Source organism: Lepisosteus platostomus, chromosome 3 (assembly GCF_059453375.1).
Source record: "Lepisosteus platostomus isolate fLepPlt1 chromosome 3, fLepPlt1.hap1, whole genome shotgun sequence".
Lineage (NCBI taxonomy): Eukaryota > Metazoa > Chordata > Actinopteri > Semionotiformes > Lepisosteidae > Lepisosteus > Lepisosteus platostomus.
Window position 1 is genome coordinate 64,703,636 of NC_142613.1, and position 14,496 is coordinate 64,718,131.

The 14,496-nt window shown below is 38.1% G+C and overlaps 2 protein-coding genes across 8 annotated transcripts in view; both read left to right on the plus strand.

Moving 5' to 3' along the window:
• LOC148675276 (transcriptional-regulating factor 1) overlaps positions 1-4,351 on the plus strand; it is a 96,477-nt gene extending 92,126 nt beyond the window's left edge. For all 6 annotated transcript variants that reach the window (XM_088626437.1, XM_088626436.1, XM_088626433.1 and 3 more), the window contains one exon: positions 281-4,351. In XM_088626437.1, the coding sequence (XP_088482563.1) occupies positions 281-593 (313 nt within the window). In that variant the 3' untranslated portion in view covers positions 594-4,351. The remainder of the gene's footprint in view (positions 1-280) is intronic.
• Positions 4,352-6,916: 2,565 nt separating this feature from the next.
• mrps10 (mitochondrial ribosomal protein S10) lies at positions 6,917-12,427 on the plus strand. Of its 2 annotated transcripts, none has more exons than XM_088626438.1 (7): positions 6,917-7,065; positions 7,664-7,728; positions 8,567-8,642; positions 9,123-9,262; positions 9,707-9,815; positions 10,373-10,462; positions 11,893-12,427. In XM_088626438.1, exons 1-7 carry the CDS (start codon positions 6,997-6,999, stop codon positions 11,971-11,973), a joined length of 630 nt encoding a protein of 209 aa, XP_088482564.1. In that variant the 5' UTR covers positions 6,917-6,996; the 3' UTR covers positions 11,974-12,427. The 2 variants fall into 2 exon arrangements, with proteins under 2 accessions (XP_088482564.1, XP_088482565.1); XM_088626439.1 differs by having other exon boundaries at positions 8,570-8,642.
• The last annotated feature ends 2,069 nt before the right edge of the window (positions 12,428-14,496 follow it).

The following is a 14,496-nucleotide window of genomic DNA, read 5'->3' on the forward strand; positions in this document are numbered from 1 at the left end:
GTAAGACACTCACTTCCTTCTTAAACTCCCTCACCAAGCCGTCTGAATGAAATTGTTTGGCGTTCGAAATGTTGGAAGTGTTTTGCTGATTTGTCGATAAGACGTTCCAGGAAAAATAGTCATTGGATTTTTTTTTTTTTTCCTTTCTGTTGTACTGAGCAGATAGATCAAACTCTTTACACTGTATTGAGAGCACTTACCAGGTGCGTCAACTACCCAGAAGTGAGCAGCTGTGTTTTTATGAGCCTGTGTTGTTTTCCACATTCTTTTCTCTTTGTAGGGTGTTTTTCAAAATCAAAAGCCGCAATGCCCACATGAAGACCCACCGGCAGCAGGAGGACCCTGACCGCAGGAAGCCCCAGCGGGCGCCCCTGGGGCTCGACTTGGAGCCACCCCACCGTGGGGCCAAAGCCTGCCTGCCCATGGGCCCCACCCCGCTGCCCTTCGACCACATGAGCATGGTGAAGCGGCTGGGGGCAGAGGAGGAGGAGGAGGAGGAAGAGGAGGAGGCGGGGGAGGCCCTGATCAGCCCTCACCTGCTGCTGATGGGGGAGCCGGGGGAGTATCTGCCCGAGCAGCAGGACGAGCTGTGACTGGGGTGGGCGTCCGGGAGGGCAAAGGGGGCCTCAGCGTCCTCATGCGCATGATGGCAGCCGACGGACTTCACACTTCACCTCCTCCCAGACTGCTGCTCTCGCCCAGCAGCCACCCAACTACACAGATTTTGCCTTCACGTCTGATCGACCCTGGAAAACAGGCTGAACTGGGCCCTGTTTCGCACACCTCTGGGAAGAGGTGGAGAGCAATGTCACCTGCCTTCACTTTTGTTATTTTTTGTATTTTAAAAATTTTCTTGAGTTCATTTTGAAGGCATAGTTAAGGAAAACAATGACTACTCAGCAGTAAGATACATCCCTTGTTCCTCTTTGTTCATCCTAATTCTTCTGTGGGAGAAAAATCCCCAGGCTCAGTGAAACTGGGCTCCATAGAGCAAAGAACTCAGCCCTAAACCCATATCTTCTCAGGTATGATTTGCTGCAATGTGAGTGATTGAAAGGAAGAGAAAGTGAAGGAGGGCTCAAATTATCTAAAAAAACTCCGGTTGAGAAGCCCCATTTTCCAAGCAAATTAGTTGCCCTAATTAAATATTGACTAGCAGCAAATCATTATATAATTGTGTTTCTAACAATGATTCTGAAAAGTATGTATTGCCGTGTAACAGAGAAAACCATCCTGGATGGACTTAGCCAATTGCATGGTCAATGTGTTTCCTCATACATGAGGAAAACTCATGTGTGTGAGGGTGTATATTTATAACACTGCTTACCATGGAGTGAATGGTTTTCCAGGTTTTCCTGGGGACACCCAGGTTTTTCAATTGCAGTTTGAAAACCATAGCTGTAATAATCTCAGGACCATGTGCTCAGTATTCTGTGTTCTGTTTTCGCTCACATTCATGCTGGGGAGTAGCTTTTAGAGCAAAAAAAATGTTCTTGGCATTTTTACAGTGTATAATAAATATTTTCTGTTCTTTCTTTTTTATTAATTGGTTACTCTTACACAACAGTAATTTTTTATAAGGTTAACTTCATTCTGGAAGCAGGAAATCTCAGAAATCATTTCATTTTATTCTACTGCAGAAAATATTTACCACAGTATTGGAAATGTTTTTTTTCTGCATCGTTTTTTTTCACAAGTTTATTTTACAACCCCCACAATTCTTATATTAGTAAATACGTTTTCCATTAAAAGGGTCAATTAAATTAAATTCAATATGAACTGAAAAAATAGTGTTTGGTCACACTATAAAAAATTAAATCTTTTACACAGCAAGCCTCTTTGAGCATAATGAAAATCCCTCTAGAACAGAAGTGCCAAGATAGATGACTGTAAGCAGAGAAGTGCTATATTTTAGGTCATGGCTTGTGAAACATTTGATTAGGTTGCAGATCAAAGTAAATCACCAGGTGTCTTCACATTTATAAATTTGTATTAATGTCATTGTCAGGTTACAGGTTAAGTTGGCTGGCACGGTGATAAAAAATAAAAGTAAGAAAAAGGGAAGTCAAACCCATTTTAACAAGTAACATAAAATTATGTTGTTCCTTAACATAAAGACCTGCAGCAATTTTCTCAGGATGATCTTATATCTTGAACTCAGATAGGGGGTCTGGCTTTGGTATTTGTAAATATAGTAATGGAACTGGAAGCTGTTTCATATTTTTTCAATGGTTTACAACATTTTGAAGTTTTATTCATTATATGTTAATTTCTTACTTTACATTTTTAGGTTTTAAGATTGCCAAACAAACAGTTCCTGAGATGCTGTAGATTCTGTGGTTGCCCAACTTAAAACACAAAAACATGCTTTGGTTTCCATGCAAGCTTTCAAACCTTTTTAATACTAAATCCTAAATCTTTTGTTCAAAAGCAACTTGCAATGCTTAATGAATTTGTAAATGTTGAGCTGTCAGTAGTCACTGTAGGGGGAGATCAGTAAAATCATTTCTGGTTCTGCTCTAGATTGAACTGCCCGATTAGGTGCCATTATGGTAGTTTAAATTTCAGCTCTGCTTTGCCTCTTGCTGGTGTGGTGCAGTCCTACAATTATGGGCCAGTCTCAGGGGAGCATTCTTATACATAACTTCAATTGCTCAAAACGTTAATTGTATCCTAACACCTGTGCATGTAACCATAGCACAAAACATTCTGAACAGTCTTTCCTATTCTTAACAGACTACAGGAAACAAAAAAGATTTTTGCTGCCTTATATGGACTAAAACAAATGCCAATCACTTTTAGTAAGAACAGTTAATATGCAGCTCATTATAAACACTTCACAGTTTTTAAGCCTTTATAGTTGGTCACCAGTTATAGAAATGGAATTGTGGCTTTTCAGTTAGGCATAGCGACTTCCATATGAATTCCAAATATGTATCCACTGCATGTAAAGGATTATGAATCAGACTGGTTTCCTTATCAACAAAACATACATTATTGATTCCATTCTTCCAAAGCTACTAACAAAGCAAAAGAAAATATAAAAATGATTCTTTTGGTTTTTAGCCTGTCTAAAACCTGTCGGTCTTCACTATTTACACTGTCTTTTCAAAATAGAATAATACTGTATAATAATGAAATTGAGAGGTACGTGCATCTAATATATAATTGATCTTCTGGATTAGAAAACAATAAATGTCTGAACAATGTTTGTTGGTTTACCAAGTTTGAATACAACATTTCCAGGTTGTATTTCTAAGCCATGAGTGAGTATAATAGACTCAGTAACCTTAATATGCAGTTTTTATATTTTGAATTTAATTTAAAATAATTGATAAGTGTTTCTGTACATGCTGGGGTTTTATTAAGTTTGCATTCCCAGAGTGCTCCCATCCCTACAGTGTGATGTGGAGGTCTATGAGGTCTTTCGTTCATTGGAAGTTATTTCAACAAATACAGCCACTCATAAATGTGACAATCAATTGTGAGCACTTAACTACAAGCATAGGTGTTTTTCCAGTGCTGTTTATTTTCATTTTCAGTATTTTTGGGGTGGCTTTGGACTTCAATAAATTTATAGATAAAGTTGAAATCACTTCAGCATGAGAAACTACTCATATTTTTCAGTATTTGAATGCTTTTGAGGAGTGTTACACCTGTGGTGCACTACAGCATCTCTCCTATAACCTTAAGTTAACATTAAAGACGAGTAGTGCAAATACATTTTAATTTGGTTCAATAGTGGTAAAGGAAAATAAACAGATGGCAACATCTCGTTTTCCCACCAAATGGCACTTGGCACTATCGCAGTTGTTCCTGAAGTAGTACTTGTAGCAGTCAGCCTGTGAGTATATTCAGGTTCCTAGAAATTGCGACTATTAAACCCTTATATTTTTTCAGGGACTGTTGAATGTTTTTTTTTTATTTTGTTCTTTGTATAATTCTGTCATATGCCATTGTTTTTTTAAAAAGGACAGTTAGCTTTAATTTTTAAAACTTGTCCTGGTATACGGTTCTGAAGCAAAAAAAAGTGTAAATAGTTTTATATATAAAACTATATTTTTTAAGTCGACAAATAATATGTTTTATTTACAGAGTTGTATTTAACACCAAGATTGTTTTTATTGTGGGAAGGGTGTAAATATTTTTAATGTTCAATCTGGATCTTGTTCTTCTTAAAATGCAGAATGTAATTTGTTTAGGTAATGCTTACTTGATTGTGGAGTTTATTTTCCCTTTTGTACCTTCTGAAATGTAATGTTCTTTTAAGGTACTGTTTATTATATTTCAAACACAAGTTCATGCCTTTCTATTTATTAAAAGCTTGTACAGCGCAAAGCTTGCACTTCTACATGGTCTGTTTTTTAATGACTTGTTTAACAAGTTATATTGTCTAGTTGTTACACGATTATTAGTTATCCAATAATAATTTTGTCAGATAACAAATATTAAAAGATTCTCCTGTTTTTTCTAAGAGGTTTAATCCAAACGGAATTACATTCTGCGGTTACCAAAATATGTGACTTTGTAAACAGAATTGTGTGTTTTGTGGACAAGGAAGGAAATAAGTCACAAATATGTGGCTAAATTCCCAACAGCAGTACCACTTGAGTGACTTGTCTAATTTCACGAATTTAAACAAGCTTCATGAATGGACCCCATCTTAACAAACGTTACTACATTCACAGACAGGGGAATTATCAAGTTCTTTAGTACCAGCTTTGCACTTTTTGTCTGAAAAGCAGACTTGAGGACCCCTTAAGTCTGGTAATGGAGAAAGGAAAAAGTAATTGATCATGGGTTTATTACTACATAGAAACTATTTCATTGTGTGTGCATCAACTGATAGCCATGGTGTTTGTGTCTTAATGATCTAACTGGAATTAAGAAGATAAGAAAGGGGATAAATGAGAAAAGGACATTTTTTGTGAGCCTGGTCAGTACCTGGATGGGAGACCTCCTGGGAAAAACTAAGGTCGCTGCTGGAAGAGGTGTTAGTGGGGTGTGCAGGGCTGTGTGGGTCCTAATACACCAGTATAGTGACGGGGTCACTACTGTAAACAGGCGCCGTCCTTCGGATGAGATGTAAAACCGAGGTCCTGACTCTCTGGTCATTAAAATCCCAGGGTGTTTCTCAAAAAGAGTAGGGGTGTAACCCTGGCATCCTGGCCACATTTCCCATTGGCCCTTACCAATCACGGCCTCCTAATAATCCCCATCTATGAATTGGCTTCATTACTCTGCTCTCCTCCCCACTGTTAGCTGATGTGTGGTGAGTGTACTGGTGCACTATGGCTGCCGTCGCATCATCCAGGTGGGGCTGCACGTTGGTGGTGGAAGGGAGTTCCCATTACCTGTAAACCACTTTGAGTGGAGTGTCCAGGAAAGTGCTATATAAGTATAAGCAATTATTATTAAGAATTAAGCAATAGTTTTAAGTGGCTGCAGCAAAGCATCACAAATGATTACAAAGAGAGTCTGGGAAGCCCCCGTGGGTCAGAAGCTTCAAGCAGTTACTGCATTTATTGCTGAAATTGGGTCAAAGGGATGTGCAACCAAATAATGACATATATATTATTTAATTTAAAGTGATTGTGTGTTTTGGAACTGACAATCACTTAAAACCACTGGGTTGAGCATCATGGCCTCCTAATAATCCCCCTCTATGAACTGGCTTCATCACTCTGTTCTCAATAATAGCTGGTGTGTGGTGAGTGTACTGGTGCACTATGGCTGCTGTCGCATCATCCAGGTGGAGCTGCACTTTGGTGATGATGGAGGGGAGTCCTCATTACCTGTAGAGTGCTTGAAATAGAGTGTCCAGAAAAGCACTATATAGGTGTAAGCAATTATTATTATTATATTATTATTATTTTCCTTATTGGGCTTCTTACAGCTTCCAGATGATTCCCAAGAAACAAGTTGCTGAAACATCTAACTTTGAGCTTTTTGTTCGAGTATAATTTGCTTACTAATGTATGAAAATCATTGTAAATGAGCAAAGATGAAAACCTGACAAGAAAGTGATTTATTTTTTCTATATTTAGCAGATGCTATTACCCAAGACAGTATACATGTAATCACAATTATTGAAAACCAGTAATTATCTTCAGGGAATTGAAGTGAAAGTGATGAATGTTTTGCAAAGGAGATTACTGGTCACAATGAAAAGGAGACGACAGCAGATTAGGACAACTTCATTCAACTTGTATTGACAGTGCAGTCAGGTTCTAAATGTTGTTGGTGCTCATGATTTCTCAATGTTTTGTGGCTGCAATTCAATTATCCAGTTCACTTAGTTTTGATTCTGTCTTCATAGGACTGCAACACTTGTATGTTAACAAGTCCTGAGAAGTTAATTATACCACTTTACTGGTATAATGTCTACATTACAAATAGGCTTAAGTGGTCATCTTGAAATCACTGAATTCCTAAGAAATCACAAGAAGCTCCCTGTTGTGAATTAAGGCATTCAAATTAGTTTCCTTCTCTTGAGGTTTCATGTCGAATTTAGAAGATAAGCTCATACATGTATTATCATTACTGGTTATCTAAGAGAATCTGAGAGAGGGGCAATGATACGATTTCCTTTTCCCTGACACATAATGCGAATGCCTGAGTAAGTAGTACATTTCTGTAGCCATTATATACTGTATGCAGTAGTGAGCAACGGTTTCAGTTGGTCAGTCTGTAACAACTCTTAGCCCATTTAAGGCATTCAAATGTAAGGCTTCTTCAAGGCCACTCTACTGGATGACAGTTTACGTTGTCATTTATAAAAAATGCGGATGTGGCTGTAGTGTATTGAGAACTCGGAGATGATGAAGGGAAACGAGTCACAGACGCGCAGGCTTCCGCAAGAGGCTTAAGGGAGACGCTGCCCCCTGGCGGCCCTCGGCGTCAACGCGACCGACGGAAGCGGTTTCTCTGTGAACCAGGAAACAGAAAGGCTGCGCGTCGCTTAATGTCCCTGGCTGCTTCACGCTGCCTGGAAACATGGGGTCCGCGGCGTGTGTGACGAGGAGTCTCCGTACCTTGTTGAGGGTATTGCAGAGTACTCAGCAGGTATCATTTTGGCAACGTGATCGGTGTTCACAGAGTTAATCTAACTTCACCTGCAACTTTTCGAATCTGTTTTAAGGACCTGGACACTGCCATGCGTGGTGATTTCTTAGACCGTCATCCAAGGGCAATACCAGAAAAATGTACCTCCTGGTAGAGGAATTTCAAGGGCGCTTTTTAAGAAGAAAAGATTAAATTGACTAGAGTCGTATATGGTATATGCTTGGTTTCTTCGCTCACGAACTAATTTTGTGGTATTATTTTTCCTACAAAGGTATTTTTTTACTGTGTGAGATGAAACTTCCAATTTTACCTAACCTAAACGCTCCTTACTGTGTCCTTGAAATACGTGAAACTCTTAAGTAATTTCCTTTTCGTTTTTAATCGAGAGCTTTTAAAATATGTATATATTTTTAGGGAACATGAGCAGAGAATAAAATCTGCATTATTAGCTAATTTTAGTTATTTTTCGTTTCATGATCACCCCAAACCTCAAATCCTTTCGATTTACTGTCGTTCGGTCATAATCGTAATAGTAGCAATTGTATAATTTTGCCTTAACTTACTTTTTTGTTTTCATTTGAATCTTAATTATTTTCAGGAATCGCGAATATTAGGGTTTGGGCATTGCAGAAGTATTGGATGGAGAAGAAATGACCTCTTGTGGTAAGCACACTTCATTTGAGAAGCTGCATTAATACCTAATTCAAACAAGCAAAGAGCTGTGTTCTTGCCACGTGTGTCTGTACATTACGGTAGAAATCTTGTTTAATTTGTTGAAGCAAAATGGATATTTGGGAATGGTCAATTTTGTGATTAAATTAGAATTACTTGTGTGTAAATGGGTAATTGGGTAATATCCCAACTTGCTCTCCATGAGACACACAGACAATGAGAGAAGCTTGGGGTCAAAGCACAGGGTCACCTTATGCAATATTTGCAATTAAATATTAAGTCTTGACCCAAAGTTAATGTTAGTAAATATTTAAAGGATGTAAACATTGCAGATAAAAAATGATGCCATGTATGTATATTTATTTGTGTAGTTATAAAATGAGGAAAGAAAAGCGTTTGATGTTTTGTACTTGTTTCTGTTGCTTTTTTATAGTAACATAAACCTTGTGTGGCTTGTTTCTGTGATTGTAAAGTTGTGCCCTTTGAAGAGACAGGCTTTTTGATGCTGTATTGCTGTATTGTCTTTCAAAACTACAGTTTCTGAGCTCATCTTGATATCACTCACATTGTAAAAAGCCTTACCTCGACGCAGACCAAGCTAGTGTGTTTTGGGGTTGTGTTTGTCTCATCATTTACAAGTTTTACATGATTCAAATTTATAGGTACTATTTATTTTCTACATGTTTAATGTGTGATGTGACCTGATCACATGGGAGACATTTAGCAGGGGAAAGATTTTATTACTGTCCACATTTAGTCTCTTCCTTGTTTCTGAAAGCATCTTGCATCGGAGGTGGAAATGTTAATTCTTTTTTTTTTTCCTATCAAGCAGCACCAAACTGCCTTCATTAACCTTAACAGCTGCTCTGCATACAGGGTCACCTTGCTGTGCCATCCCTCCAGCTGTGAGTATGTTTCATTTCATACAGATTTGTCTGTCTATAGAATTTGTCCACCTGGCTGTCTGTCTACAGTGTTCGCTGACTAAGTCATTACCTGAAAAATAGAAGGAACCTCTTTTTTCCCCAAAGGCATTTGAAGAGGGAACAGTCACTGGGTGGCCAGAAAGGGCTATTTGGTGAGAGGATCTATAGAATTGCCAAATGAATCTCTGATGCGTATTTAATATTAAATTATTATTTAATAGGTAAATTAGATAGTTGATAGGGAAACAAGAACCCCTTCCCTCTATTTTTTTGTCTTAGAAAATAGAAATTATTTTTGTTTTAGTGCGTTCTGTTCCGCATTTAAGTTTGAATAGAGCTAATTTCCCATCTGATGGGATTCCTCTCATCCATTTCTTGTCTTCTTGTCGATTTGGATGAATGATTGGATCAAAGATCATTATGACTGTTCTGTAACCTGTACTTTGAACTGTGCTGTAGATCAGAGTGACGGAGGAACCCGACACGCTGTACCAGAGTGTGGCCGTACTTGTGAAGGGGCACGACAGAGCTGTTCTGGACAGCTATGAGTTCTTTGCAACCTTGGCTGCCCAGGAGTTGGGCATCACCATTGGCAAGGTGTAAGTTCTCACCTGAGGGCGTTCCTGTTGCCGAAGATAGGAAAGAGGAAAGAAAGCATCCAGCACTGTCCTATATATATATATAAATTGATTCAATTAAAAAGAAAAAAACTTTGACTTTGATTTTGCATGTGAAAGACTTTGAGCGCATTGAGAAGTGAGTGTGAAGAATGGCTGTGGAAATATTAGGCTATTTAATTTAATTCTGCTAGGTGACAAAACTAATTTCCAGCTTGTTTTAGAGTTGTAGTGGGTTATATTTGTTAGCTTTAACTTCTAGCTATAACACCTTTATTCTTTAATTCAGTAGTGAAGCTTACAGAGTACTAGGTAGTGTAGCTTAGTGTTTGTTGTTGAGAGGGTTTTTTGTTTTACATGCTCAAAAACTGACTAGTCTTATCTAGATAGCACAAGACATTTATTGGTTTCTCTTTTTGATTTCAGATATGAACCTTCAAAGAAGATTGAACGGTTCACCCTTCTGAAGTCTGTTCACATTTTTAAGAACCACAGAGTCCAGTATGAAATAAGGACACATTATAGGTATATTGAGGTGAGATTTATGAACAAGTCTGTCTTCCTTTTTATGTAGGCACAGTTTTCCACAGTAGACCTAGATAGTTGCATTTATTTGAAAGTTTATGGATTTCTTTACAGCTACAAGTTTTCCATGAAATTAAGTGGGAGTGGTATGATGAGGAACCAAGAGTTGACATCCTGTTGTGGTCCTTTTTAAGGCAGAAGCCTAAGACCATCACTGCATGAAAAAGATTTAAAGAAATGAACATCCAAGCTTGAAAGAAAACCTTTTTATTTTGGAACAATACAAAGCACCAACAAAATATGTGGCTGTAATACTTAAGCCTATTACAAGGTAGCAAGACCCTTACACAATATGCTGACAACATAAGACTGTAGCCCATTCCTAAGAGAGAAAACCAGTTGGAGAGAATCCCAGGGAGTGAGCCTAGTGGGCTTTTCCACACAGGGGTCTGCTGAGGACATCCCAAATGCAGTGTGGTTTGTTCGAATGCTGCAGGTCAGCCTTGTGTTCCACTTAAAGTAAGTGGCTAGTGCGCTTTTTAATTGTTTCTTCTCTTTCACACCCAGCTGAAGCATTTGACTGGCTCCACAGCGGATGTGTATCTGGAGTACATCCAGCGGAACTTGCCAGAAGGGGTCGCTATGGAAGTAACAAAGGTAACTGCTCTATTTAAAGGAGAGCAGTCTTTAATAGCTCAGTTATGTTTGTCTTAAGCACTTCACTATGTCTTATCTTAAATCAGTTAGATGAGGCCCCCTTTCTGTACTTCTCATAATCCTGCTAAAACATTTAAGGGACCTGTCTGTGGATCTGTTTGTGCTTTGGGTGGTTGATTTATTAAATATTAATAATATAATATTCCATAATATATTTAATATTTGACTTTTGGATTTCAGTTCTGCCAAAGGTCACGTTTCTTGTTCTTCAGTATGTCTATTCTTATATGCTTTCAGCAAAACAGTTTAAAGAACACTGAGGGCCCAGTGCATTTTAAATAGGCTTTTTGACTGTTAAGGTAACATTAATTTATAAGCATGGTTATTGGGAAAGCATATTAAAGAACATTATGAAAGATATCTGATGGGTAGGGATAGAAAAATGACCCTGTTGAATCTGTTCATTGTTACATTATTATACAATAGTTGATGTTTAGTCACTAGAATGTATTTGAATCTACTTTTTTTGTGATCTACAAGTGAAGCATTTGTTCAAATAGATACATTTCAACCAACACTTGCAAAACTATAAATGTATCATTCATTCTCTTCATATTTCATCTATTGTAAAAGTTCTCCTGGTCCTGCTTCTACGTTTTGTGTAATTTATTTAAAAAAGATTAAAAACACTAGATAAATACAATCTGATTAAACAAATAACACACAATTGTACTTTTTTGTCTATATTAAGCACATTCACTCTCTATGCTGGAAAAAGAATGTGAACCTTTATATTTAGTAACTGGTGGAACTTCCCTTAGCAGCAACGTTTCCTGTAGCTGCTGGTCAGTCCTGTACACCAGTTTGAGGGTATTTTCGGTCAGTCCTCTTTACATAATTGTTTCAATTCACATTTTGGGAGCAGTTACTGCAGGAATACAGATGATTCCAATGGGTTTACACTATTTCACACAACTGTATTTTGATCATGGCATTCTTAAAAGTTCAAATGAACTAAGACATCACGTGAAAGGATGATAACTACAGAAAATGTTGGTCCAAGGGAATACAAAGCACAGTAGAGTTATCGAAACATAAAATGACATGTTATCTCGTGGATATGGTCATCCTGAATAGTTTTTAGGTTGTAGTCTAGCAAGTACCTATGTTTTTTTGTTAATGGATTCATGTTGTGTTACAGGTAAATGTATTGCATATCATATGTGTCCTTTTACATGCCTTCAAAGCAGGCATTTCTCATCTGGGACAAAAAAAGCATAGTAATAACATGTGGTGACATCATTCTGGAAATGCTTTTTGGTTGGATGTTGTATAGTTGACTTTGTGGTTAACCCTTTCTAAAGGGCATACTTTACAACAGTTTGGAAATGTAATGAGGACAGTATTGATTTTTTTTTCCTGTTTTGCAGACTGCTATAGAAAAACTTCCAGACCATATTAAAGAGCCTTTGTGGAGTTCCTTGTCCATGCAGGAGAAGCCCAGTCTGTGATGTCACACCAAGTACGGGAGAGAGAGTGATTCATCTCGTAGGACAGACAGTGGACAGACCCAGTGATTGAACTGTACTGTGCTACACAGCCTGTGAAAATCATGTCTGTCATTTGAGAACAGCAAAGAATGAAGCTGTTTTCAAGCAGCAGGATACAATCAAAGCACTGTTTTTTATTTTTAGAACTTCTAAACAAGGTCTTGCAGAGAAATTGGTTGAGAAACCACTTCCGCTTGCTCGAAGGTCCTCTGTCATTGTTCTCTGTATTCCACTGTTCAACTAGTTCCCTCAGTTCTTCCTACAGAGACCCTGTCAGAGCCACAGTGTTTTCTGAGGGACCGCGGCTGATACGGGGCTCACCTGTGCATCTTGTTTAACGGCGGAGAATATAGCAAAGTGTTATAGAAGTGTAGCAAAATGATGAAATAAAATTATTTGATATTTGAAACCTGCAGTCTGTCTACGTGTTGTAATTGGGTTGGATTCAAGAGCATCTCATTTAATTAAAATTGCTATTGTAATATATTTTTACAATAACTATGGACCTTTAATGCACATATTTGAAAAATGTATTTGTTAAACTCCAGTTGTTTTTCATGTGCATTCGAAGATTTGTATGTGAAATACTTGACACCTGATGACTGAGTCCTTTCAAAGCTGTATGGGCTAGTGCAAAGTTTGCCATCGCTACCCTAATTGAATTGCCTTCTGTTGGCAGTTGCATTCACTAGTAATGGAAAGCACGGGTAGTTTCCCTGGGAATGCTTTTATTTTCATTGTACACTGACCATCAAAAGAGACATCACTCTGTATGTAGGTTTTTTTATAAAAATAAAATATACAATGTTTGTTTGGTATATATATAGTAGGGTCACGACATTCTCAAGGGTTCAGTGCAGAGAACTGTCGTCAGTAGTCATAGTATGTATGGCTAAGATGCAAGTAACCCTCCCTTATATGATAATTAAAGTACTAATGCTTTGGCTTTAAATTAAAGTAACATTGATCAAATACAACAAACAACAGTAATTATAAACTTGCAGTAATCAGCTGAAATAACATGAATCCCTCCTGTGCATCCAGCGGATGCCTGCACTTTATGCTCCACTGCAAGGAAAGGGGCAATAAAGGTATCAGTGAGCCTGTGAAATAATCTCCAGCCTGTCATTTCCCATGCTACTGCCAAAGAACCAGGAGTGTTTGTTACAATATAAAACCGGGACCACGTTGAGATGTGGATTCTGGGTAGTGTGTACTTGTGTGGGGGACGGAGAGGCTCAGTAACTAGCCAGATTTGTCTGACAATCCTATGTTGCTTGGCTAATTTGAAATTTGCATTTACCAGCCTCTGGCTCAGTTTAATCCTGCTCTGTTCTTCTATACAAGAAACCATCAACTAGACCAAATTGTGACTAAGCAAATGTTAAATTGGCCGATGTTGAGAACCTACTATACTTGAGTGACTTTGTTGCATAAGCACTAAATCAGCTCATGAATCAGAGGGCTGGTTGAAAACATGAGGTGATTTAACCTAATGATTGTCAAGGAATTAATATGCCCCATTTATCAAAAGAACAATGCTTTTGTGCCCTTGGTGCTGTACGTCGAAAGTTTCAATAAGTCACCGCTTGACTTGCCAGAAGTGGAATAGGTTCTGTGAACAAGCCCAAGTAAACAGGCTTGAGATGTTCTTATTAGCCTACAAGTAAACAGGCTTGAGATGTTCTTATTAGCCTACAAGTAAACAGGCTTGAGATGTTCTTATTAGCCTACAAGTAAACAGGCTTGCAGTAGGAATTGCTCTGGTGTGAGTGTGTGTGTGTCTATATGTGCTCTGTGATGGACTGGCATCATGTCCAGGGTATATCCAGCCTTCAAACAGAAAAACCGTGTAACTATAATAAGCATTAAATGGACAACATTGCTTCAAATTCAAAAGTTATGATGGTGTTGAAGCTGCTTCTTTATAGTGAAAACACCCACTTTTACATTGAAGCAATTAGGACAATGTCAAAACACTACTTCAGTACTGTATAGGCTGAGGCAGTTTCTCCGTGAACACCTACGATACACATTTACAGAACCTGTCTGACAAATATGACAAAAACTACCTTTTATTACCAAAGAAGGAATTGTAGTCTGCCTTCCCATGAATTCTTAAAAGTCAAGAAATTCTCTGACAAATGTAAAGTCATGAGCAGGACAAAAGAGGCTTATAGTCCACGTGCAAGAATTAGCTCAGCTAGTACTGTTGTATATTTGGTACAATAACTGACATGACTTGCAATGTCTAGCTGTAACAGTTACAGGAGCTCAGTTCATGCCAACACATTTAACCTAGTGATCTCATTGCTGCTGGAACACATATGACAAGTCATCCAATCACGCAAACATCATAATGACTTCCTTCTGAAAGGAACACATTTAACACTTCACAGCTTTTTCCATGTACCGGGTAATAAAAGGCAGCAATACACCTAAGCTTGTGTGACAATACATTATCCTGAAAGAGGCATCACATGA

Coding starts and splice junctions, on each gene's coding strand:
- mrps10 (XM_088626438.1), top strand. CDS start 6,997: ATGGGGTCCGCGGCGTGTGTGACGAGGAGTCTCCGTACCTTGTTGAGG. Junction 8,643..9,122: donor GCTGTGCCATCCCTCCAGCT/GTGAGTATGTTT, acceptor ACTGTGCTGTAG/ATCAGAGTGACGGAGGAACC. Junction 9,263..9,706: donor GGCATCACCATTGGCAAGGT/GTAAGTTCTCAC, acceptor TTTTGATTTCAG/ATATGAACCTTCAAAGAAGA.